The 10,792-nt window shown below is 40.0% G+C and overlaps 1 protein-coding gene across 2 annotated transcripts in view; it reads left to right on the forward strand.

Moving 5' to 3' along the window:
* The window catches only part of stxbp6 (syntaxin binding protein 6 (amisyn)), a 169,994-nt gene that overhangs the window by 60,289 nt on the left and 98,913 nt on the right, over positions 1 to 10,792 (forward strand). For both annotated transcript variants that reach the window (XM_037746202.1, XM_037746203.1), the window contains exon 5: positions 9,657 to 9,814. In XM_037746202.1, coding sequence (XP_037602130.1) covers positions 9,657 to 9,814 — 158 coding nt within the window. The remainder of the gene's footprint in view (positions 1 to 9,656; positions 9,815 to 10,792) is intronic.

Raw genomic sequence — 10,792 nt, forward strand, 5'->3', positions numbered from 1 at the left:
GCCTGCTGCTGATAGAAAAAGCTTGTACTGTAATATGAACAAATTCACCCACAAAATGATGTCCTATTTAAAATACACTTTTAAGAGCCATCCCTGTGGTTTTGTAGAAACAGCTATAGCATTGATGGAGCTATTGACACCATTCTGTAAGTCCATCTGGCGGATAATGAACTCCTGGCTCGCAGCGAGTACAGGACGCTGTGTGTGTGATAGACTTAAAAAGTTGACAGTTCACCATGCACATTGTGACAGGAGGAACAGAGAGGATGCCAGCCCGCTGCCAACTCTGTCCACTCCAGTTTAAGTCTCACACCAGTGCAAAACAAAAATCATGACGCTGCTCAGGTGTGGGACCATAACTGTGGGAGACTCTATCTGCAGAATCCTCTGGGACGGCAGCCCCCAGAAAACAAAAACGGTAGATAGTTAATGCACAAAATTCTGGTTATGTACTAAGGGTGGGAAAACAAAATCAGTTCACTCATATATCTTGATTTCTTTTTTTTTTTTACGATTTTGTAATCGATTTATAATGCCAGAATCGATATATTTGCTTCATTTGAGTCTATGCAGAGGTAGAAGGAAGTTAACGCTTTTATTGTGGTAGTCTGAGTAACATGACGTTATATCCGTTCTGTATCCGTCACTCGCGGCCGGCTGCAGCGAGCAGAAAGCGGCAGATATAACAGAGCAGAAAACTCTGCAAAACAAACTTGGTGAAGTAAGCGGATGTATTCACACGTGACTACGCCCGGTTTTCAAAATAAGGTGTTAACAAAGGACCTGTATGGAAAAACATTTAATAAATAATGCCTGACAATGACTGATATATTTGACTTCAGGACATCTCTGACTACATACATGCTGAAAATCAAACATTATTACTGGATTAATTTAGATATTCTCCAAAGTAAAAGTCTCTAGAAGTGTATGATTCATCTTTTTTCCCATGATCCAGTGTTATAAAAGTTAACAAAAATCGCAATAAATCGTAATATCGAATTGCAATACTTAAAAATCGCAATACATATCGAATCGGCACCCAAGTATCGTGATAGTATCAAATCAGGATAATGGTGTATCGTATCAGCCCTATTATATACTATCATCATCATTATTAATTACCCTAGAAGGACAAGCATGTTTTGACATTCAAGATGGGTAGAATAGAATGATTGAACATGATATCAGTTGTCAGTTTCCCCATGTGTCTGCTAAGGATGTCATGACAATGTCATCAGCCGTCTGTAGATGCCAGCAGCTTTGTTCTTACTTGAGCTTAATCTGGCACTGTTTCCCCATGCTGATTATGCTACTACAAGAGTTGAAAATGCAGTCAACAGCCAGCTTATCCGTGCATTGCATCCTTAATGTAATATTGTTAACATTTAATCATCCACCGGTATCATTCTCAGTCTCCTAATGTAAAACATGCGATAGAGCCACAAAGACACCTGTTAAATTAATTGGAGTAATTGAGGGGAGTTGATATCATGATACAAAACCATTTAAATAACACTCAATTAAATTCAGGAAAGATATTTTGTAACATGTTTGACTGCTTTTTTTCTGTATCCTGTAAAGAGTCTTCTAAGTGAACTGATACGGCAGAGTTTTTTAGACTTCTGTCAGAGCCGTATAGATGCACAGGCGCATGTTTTTGATCCTTGATGGGGCATATAATTGGTCCAGAAATAAAAGCAGCTAATTGCCTTGTTATCAGTGCCGACTTGGGCCGCTGCCCACACTGTTACACCCTGTTGTACCCCAATTCCCCCTGAGCCTTTCTCTCTCACTGGCACGTATTCATGACTTGATTCTAAACGAATTGTTAAATCCATGAGCTAAGTGGATGCTTTTAAACCCTCATTCTTAGAGAGGTTTACAATCAATTGATGGATGAATAATCAAACAGTAACTATTTTTTTTTTTGCATGACATTTACAACTGAACTCTCAATACTCATTTTTGATTGATTAATCCAAAAAACGGTAACCCCTCCATGACTAATTTCAAAACTACATCATGTTTTGACCATTAAAGCTGACTATGTCGTTTGATATTTTCTCATCTCAGAAGAAGCTGTAGATTCGGTCATTTTCCGTTGCAAGGTCTATTTGAACAGGAAGAGGAAAGAATTTGTTGCACACCACGGTCGTCTACTAGGACAAGGTAAGCCGGTGGTACAGTATGTAAAACTACTTGGACTAAATTAAAAAAAAAGTTATACCCCTTACTAAAAAGTGTTGAGTTCCTCCAGAAATCAAAGTTACTTTATTGAACAAGTGTGTCCCTTACTAACAAGTGATGAGTCCCAATAATAATAGGTCGATTGTTTGACGTTTCACAAGCTCTCTTAGCTTTTTTAGTAATATAAGAGTAAATAAACAACTCTAATAACTATGAGAAAGTTCCTCTGGTCTGAAAACGCCTATTATCTTGCAGAGAGCAAATAAAAAAAAAAGTTGTTTTCAACAGTACATGCACTTAAAATAAATCTGACTTTAGTAAATTGGGTCATTCTGCAAAGTTGGATTTTAAAAAAAGTTTAAAATGAAGCCTGCCTTGTTAAATTCGGGCTCTGCTCTTGGCTCTCAGGGCCTTAAGTGACCTGTGTTGTCATTTTTAAGTAGATATTGTAGTTAACATTTACACACACACACAGCTTGCCTCTGTCTGCTCCCATTGAGCACAAGGTCAAAACGTCCCTGGTTTGTGTCGTCCCTGTCGGGGTTGACTACATGCTGAAAGGGATTTTACATCCAAAGGTTATGTGAGTTATGTTTCACTGTCCTTGCCCCTCACTGTCAGACTGTGTGCAGAGTCACTGACTAATACTGTGCAGAGGTAAATCACATTTTGACATATGAGGGTGGTTCAGTGATGGACTGCTTCTTCCCTAATGCTTTCCTCAGTATTCTGTACTTCTGTATATCATTTCACACATTAACATTTAAGCTTAGACAAGATTATAATGATGGAAATGATGGCTGTTTAATGCATTGTGTGACTCTGACATTTATCTGCTGATTAAAGCCACTGAGAATAGGCTGTTCATGAATACCTAGTAGCTATTTATTTTCTGTCGCTGTCGACACGGCTCCGTGGTACATTCAGCACAGAATGTTCCACGTTTGTCCCCATCGGTTTCCTTGGTGCCTTGCTTTTTAACCAGCATGACAGTGACTAAACTAAAGGCCGACTGAGCAAGCAAGGTCACGAAACAAATGTCAGGGGCTGAGTGATCTCCTTGTTTTTCTCTGAGTGGTTAACCACGGGGTTTAAGGAGTCATTCAGGCCTATACGTCTACCTCCAAAGTAAATGTGAGTATCTGCAGGACACATAAATATGTACATTAAAATGAATAAAATGTAGTTCAAGCAGGATGGACCAAGGCGATAATACAGATTAATGACTTAATTACTGTTTATAATAGGATCATTAGTGGTGAACCTCAGCACTGGATCATTTGACATCATCACATTTTACATTAACAATTGAGTGATAGTGCAGTAGAGTTTATGTAGGTTGAAATGAAGGTAGCTTGTGACTGCAAGTCGAGGTGCCAGTGGTGGTAGGGACGGGGAGGAGCAGCATTGTGATGATTGAAAGACAATGTTATAGAGAGACAAAGTCTGTCCCCATCCGATGGACCAACACGGGACCTTATTTCGGAAAAATATTAACCGTAGTCAACGGTGAGTTTGAATTGCGCCATGAATCACACATATGATGTTTGTCAAAATACATAATTAGAAAGACTACAAGTGCGCAAGTCACGTCTCTCTCGCTGAAGCTATGATGCCTGTGTGTTTTTGTACTGGGATGTACTCGCACGAGCAACGGGTCTCGCTCGTTCTTTCTCTTCCTGGCTGATAAAAAGATCAGGAGTCGCTGGATGAAACGCATCAGCTAAGATTACATTACATTACATTACATTACAACATGAGATTGAGTTCACGGAGCGGTTCCTCATAAAAAACTAAATGATACTACGACAAAATTATCTTTCTCTATCTTTACCACAATTCAAACGGGATCAAAAAATATTTATCTCTCACCGTTGACGTGTTTTTTCCAAAATAAGGTCCCATGGTGGACACCAGAAGGGGATTGACTTCGCCTCTCTATAAAGATAGGCATATACAATAGGGTGTGTATATAGTTGTATTTCATAGGGAGGGAGTGGTGTTGGGAAAAGATTGAAATGTACAGATGGCTAAATGATTTGGGAGGAATGTAGAGAAAGACAAAGCTGCCCTGTATAAAAGGTTTGGGAGTGACCATTGAAAGAGAGAATTAACTGTAAAGGGAATAAATACAGGAAGAATGTGGAGAAAAGTGATTGGATAAAAGGCAATAGAGAAATAATAGGTGTGTGTGAGGAGTGCCGGAGGGAGGTGGCCCTCCTGGTTGAACCTCTGCTATAGTTTCATTATGCTGCAGCGGTTAATGTCAAGATTTGCATTAATGAAACAGCAGCGGGGGTTTATCTTGCAGCAGGAGCTGCATAGCTGTGTCTTTAGGCCTCTACGATGTCGATTACATTAACCATTTCTTGTTTTTCATTTTATACATCATTATTTTACTGTATACATAATGTATTTGAAATTGTCAATAGGAGCATCAATACTTTAAAGACTCTACTTTATTTATAGTTGACTTACCTTTCTAGTTTTCTAGTTAGGAAACTGACACAACAACATATGAAAGATAAATAAAAAGACTTTATTTTATCACTGTAAGGGCTGTTAGACACTGGCTGTGTTTTCTTTGTGTGACTTAATTTGCATGTCAATAGATATTTTTTAAACTGTTGTTTTTGTCTTGAATATTTTCACACAGAACACAAATAGTAGGCGGCGAAAAAGCAACGTACTTTCTGGAACAAGTTTGATTTCCTGAGCTTTCACATCGCGAACAAAGGCAACCAAACACTTTGTGCTGAACCAGTTGAGTTGTGCCTATATTTATGAAAAAACAATACGGGGACTCCGTAGTCCAAACCAGGACAGCAAACTTTATTACTCCCTTCAACCTTGACAAAGGCAGCGCAGACCAGATCCACTCCTTTCTGTTCCCAATTTTCACAATAAAAGCCCTTGACATATAATATTCACATGCGAGTATTTCATATTTTCGTGTCGTTTATTCGTCACGCCCTCGGTGTGTAAAAACCTTTACACTCACATTGTAAATACAGTTGGGGTTCGGGTGGGATTTATCACAAAAGGGCAGTTATAACACGGAAATTTATTTGATACTGTTTTAGTATTCCTCACACACTTCCTTGTTCACTTTTATGGCTGCCCGTCCTCTACTTTTTGATTTAACACATTGGATCAGCCACATTTGACATAATTGTGTATTTATTCATTTTAAATCAACCAAAAATGTATATACAAGATATTTTTTCTTTTTTTTGACACAGTACAGTTGACTGTTTAGATCAGATAGATCCGTCTTTAAAACGTTACACTTTTATTCCTGCTGTTTACTGCTTGAATTGACATGCTTTTGCACTTGTAATTAACATTAGGGAAATCGAATCATGTTGCATTTCCTCTCTGTGAACAAGTGACGAGGTGTTTTAATGATGCAGTAGAAGAAACTTGGAAAATCAGATTCAAGTTGAAAATAACAGCAATTACCGAGTACTTCAGTGTCAAGAGGCTCTGGATATGTAGGTACAGCTTTGAGTATAGGGTTGGGATCACTCACAGAAATCCTTGACAGAATGCTTCATAAGTTTCTTTGGATGAATAACAGGAGCCTGAAGCCCTCTGGTAATATCAGGGCAATAAGGAGAATTTTTGATGGAACTTGTTGAAGTGCAGATAAGTATGTGCTCGCTAATACTTAAAAGAAATTATTCTAAGACACCCTCTCCCTTCAAACACCCACACACTATACCCCACAGCATTATCCTAGCCGTGATAATATGACCATGTAACGCTGCAGAGCGAAAGTATAAAGGCACTGTAGCATGTATTGTTTGAATGGATCTTTTTTCGTGTAGGTGTGTTTTGTTCTTGAAGTTAACTAATCAATCCCATATGCTTTAAGAATAAATGTGACTTTGCTGTCAGCATCTTGGGAAGTGTATCTTGACATGTTTTTGATGATAACCATCATCTTATTTTCATTAGCGCCACAGCAGCGCAGCCTGTAATCTACCGCTTACAGCCGAGCTGTAAAAGGAGGGGTTGACTTTGAATGAACTCTCCCCTTCCTCGCTATGTTTGTTTTTGCTCATAGTTTCTATTTTCTGGAATATTTTGTTGCCAGAAAACAACTTGAACTTTTTTGTTCACTCTCCATTGTTAGAGAAACCCTGGCTTGACATGATATCAGGGGGTATAGCAACAAAATTCCTCCTGCATTGTTGAGAGAGGCGTGCTAGGATTGGCCTGGTACTGTAGATCATTCTTAATAAACAATGTAAACTGACAAAAAATCGTCTCCCTCTTTTAGATTTACCAATGTCATAACAGAAAAAACCCTCTAAACTCCTTCATCATTAAAATGACTGCAGTAATAACTCCTCCTAAATAACATAAAAAAGAACCGCTCGTAGCGCTGATAACACTGATGTCTGATCAGCTCCCACTTTAGCGATGGCTCCACATAACATAATCTACTCCTACACATCTTTCATTCATCTCCTGATGCTGTGCAGCCCTTTTGCTAAGCTCTCCAGAATGTCTCCACCCTGCCTTTTACTGTAATTACATTCTCCACCGGGGGAGCCCACGCTGCAGCCCGCCACTCGGTTCTGAGAACAGAGAAGAAAGGAGACAAATAAAGAGAGATGTTCTCCGAGTGTATGGTGTGTGTGTGTGTGTGTGTGGGGTTACGTTGAGGATGATGGTAGTATTACTCCCTAGGCTCTTCCAGAGGAGGAAAGGATTAAGAGGAATCTGTCTCAAGGTGAAAAGGTCTTATCCTTTCTGGGGATGACCTAAAGCCTCTCAGAAAGTGTTTGTTTTTTTTCCAAATAGAAGCAGAGCAGGAATGTGTTTTAGCCTACGCAAACCAGAATCCACTTTTGCAATGCATGACACCTCTTCCTAACTGGATACCATGCGACTGTGCGAATATCAGATTGTTTCTAGGGCTGACAATCGATTCAAAATATTTAATCGCGATTAATTGCATGATTGTCCATGATTAATCGCGACATTAATCATACATTTGTAAATTATTTAATACTCTTATCAACATGGGAGTGGGCAAAGATGCTGCTTTATGCAAATGTATGTATATATTTATTATTGGAAATCAATTAACAACACAAAACAATGACAAATATTGTCCAGAAAACCTCACAGGTACTGCATCTAGCATAAAAATATGCAACAGGCAACAACAGCTGTCAGTGTGTCAGTGTGCTGACTTGATGATGACTTGCCCCAAACTGCATGTGATTATCATAAAGTGGGCATGTCTGTAAAGGGGAGACTCGTGGGTACCCATAGAACCCATTTTTACCCCTTTGAAAATGGCTACGACAGTTTTTCCTCGCCAAAATTGAGCGCAAGTTTGGAATGTTATTTAATCTTGTTCCCGACAAGTTAGTATGACATGGTTTGACTTTGGTTTTTCTAGTTTCATATGATACCAGGATCTTCACTCTAGATTTAAAACTGAACTACAACCTTCGAAAGATCGATTGCATTAATGTGTTAAAGAAATTAGTGGTAAAACAAATTTGCGTTAATGCGTTAGTATCGGGTTAACTTTGACAGCCCTAATTGTTTCAGATTTTCCCAAAGATGTACTAACCTACTCTCTGCATCAATCAAAGCGACTTGTCGCTTGTTTGAAAAAAACGCTTGCTCTGGCTCTACTTATGCGAACTTTTGCGCACCTCCAACCTACTTTCACTGGTCAAGATCGACGCTGACAGTAACTGACAGTTAATCTATAGCACTCTGACATTGCTCGTAGTATATCTGGACAATTTTTCGCGCTCCATTCGCTAGAGTTCGCTTGGTTGCTGTATGTCGGTTCAGAGGTTTGATAATTACACATGCTTTGCTACTGGCTGCAGAGTTTCCTACTTGAGAAAGTAAATATTACATTCACGTTGTAGCTGTAGACTGTGGAGTTCTTATGGACAAATTCTTAAATTTACACCTTTTAAAAAGGAATCTTGACAGATGTGAAGCTTATTTCATCATCAGTCCAGATGTGTTTGTCATATGCAATGTGGCCTGCAGTCTGCAGTTCAGTTTTCTGTTATTGCTGGAAAATTGACTAAAGGAAGCTCTTGTGTATGTGCATGCGTTTCCATTCCCTTTTGTGTGCGCAGCTGTGTGGATGAACATCTATACATCCATCTGTATGTCTGCGGCACAGGTGTGTCTCTACATAAACTGCTTCGGCTTCATCGAGTTAACTTCTTTTGAAGGAACACCAGCTGCTGTTGTGCCGTCATATAACCCACTGCAGTAGAGCTAGCTGTCCCAATTATCTGTCACTCAGCGTACCTGCCCGGGTGCCACGGGGACATACACTCACTATATTGCAGTTTCCTGTGGGAGCAGATAGAATCTGGCTTGTCAAGTCTTAATACAGTCAGTACCTTCAAGCTTGGCTCTGTCTGTTCCTTCTCCTCAAACTCATTTACTGTATATCCGAGGATATATACCTTGGGAAAATCGAATCTAGCTTATCTTTCCACAGGGTGTTTGTGGTGTTTTTCATTATTATTTTTCATTTATCCGCTTTTTAAAGTTAGTCAAACAGTGTAGTTGTGGTGGATTTGACCTTCCTGGAGTGGCTGGGGTGGTCATCACCAAGTACCCTAAAGATATGTCTTACAAAAGCAGTATGCCACCACAGATTGAAATTCTCCTTTTTTGGGCAACCAAAGGTAGCCGTTCACATGAGTAGGTGACAACTTCAAAATCAAGGTAGATATTTCCCAAACTGGCATGCTGCAAGTTTATCCCCCTCCGGAACAATACAACTGTATTGCCGACAATGATAAAGCAGCAGGAAGATTGCTGTTCGCAGTCTGCTTGCTAGCGTGGCGCATAACAGCAGCAGTCCCGACGTGCCGTAGATTAATGGCTTGTCAGAGGAAACATCCGCAGGGCTGCCACAGCCATCGGAAGATGTGTTTTCTGTCTTTTATCCACTACTTGGGTCTCCAGGGCTGCTCATGCAGCCAAGCACATATCCTCTCTTTATTACACTATAGTTCAGAGGAGAGGAGAGTAATCACTGGGCTGGCAACGTAAGTTCAAAATTGAAGAAAAGCAGCACAGGAATGACATGCTTTCTTTAAAAAGAGACATTAAATCCGGTGTTGGTGTTGCATGCTTTGACATTTGAAAAAGGTTAATTTCACTTGATCTTTCCTGGAAGTAAATTAACTTTAAAGGAAACTCATTAGCCACCTTCCCACGTTGCACCTGATGGAAGCCATTTACTTTTTGTCTTCCACCATTAACACTAGCGCTCATGGTCACCGATTTAACTACATGCCTCTCATGTCACAGGTTGTTACAGCCTACGTTCTGTTGTTCAACAAAGGAATCACTTTCCCCTTTTGTCTTTTCTCTCCTCTTTCGTGTCCTACTTTACGTTTCTTCTTCACTTTCTCTTTGCTCTATCTCGCCTACTCACTCCCGCCCCTTATCTGCAGGTAACAGTATACTACACTCGGCCGCAGACAGCGTGACGAGTGCCGTACAGAAGGCCAGCCAGGCCCTGAACGAGCGCGGCGAGCGACTAGGCCGGGCCGAGGAGAGGACCGCAGACATGATGAACAGTGCCGAACAGTTCTCTGTTACTGCACAGAAGGTGAGTCAACACACAACAACGCATAACCTTAAGGTGTTTATTTTAATACAGCGCATTGAAATTCGGATTTCGTTATGACGGAATATCTCGTCATAATTTTAAAGTCATTATTAGTTCAGCGTAAAGATCAAACATTTTACTTAAACCTGAGGATATTTGTTGCTTCATTGTGACTTTAAGCTTCTCAGCAGTGGTGCTTTCTGCTCTGGGAAGATAATAGTCTTTTTCTTCCTCCCTCATTTACTCTCTCTTTAGTAGTGGGTGTTCCCTCATTCTCCATCTTCCCCATTCTGTGTCTCTTGTTTGTCAGGAAAACTAATTGCATGCTCTTTAATGTGGCTATTAGCATAATGTTTTTTTTTGTTTTACTGCAAAACAAAAGAAAAAAAAAATCTATTGCTTTGTAACGAGCGCACCTGATGATCATCATCATAGCTGTCTTTCTAATAGCACACAGTATATCACGCATCTCTGGCTTTGCAAGCTTGGCTTCTTGTGTAAGATTAGGCAGCCCTGGCCTGCTGCCCCGTCATGTCGTTCACTGAGACATGTGCCATCTAAAGTGGAATGTCAATAACTTTAATAGGCATAGCTATCCATTGCCATATTGAACATGTTTTGAGCTATTGATGGTGGGATAATTGAAAGACATTTCAGGAGCCTTGCACGGCCCTCTTACTGCTCACAGATGAGCTTCCCCACCGTGATGAATTACAAAAAAACTGTGATAAGCAAAGCAAAACGCCTCGGCTCTGGTGGTTTCACGAGAGAATGACTGCAGAGCCCCCCGTGAAGAATCACTCATTTGCAGTCGTTTTTCTCATTTCACTTGCTGCCATTCGCTTTTGTGTGTTATCACTTATCATTTGTCTTGCACGTTATCATCAAGACTCATAATTTTGCATGTCTGTTAAAAGGCAGTTTGGTGGCCTTACAGACGGATAAAGAAATCATTACTGTCATTTCATCCATTGCATT

Source organism: Sebastes umbrosus, chromosome 16 (genome assembly GCF_015220745.1).
Source record: "Sebastes umbrosus isolate fSebUmb1 chromosome 16, fSebUmb1.pri, whole genome shotgun sequence".
Lineage (NCBI taxonomy): Eukaryota > Metazoa > Chordata > Actinopteri > Perciformes > Sebastidae > Sebastes > Sebastes umbrosus.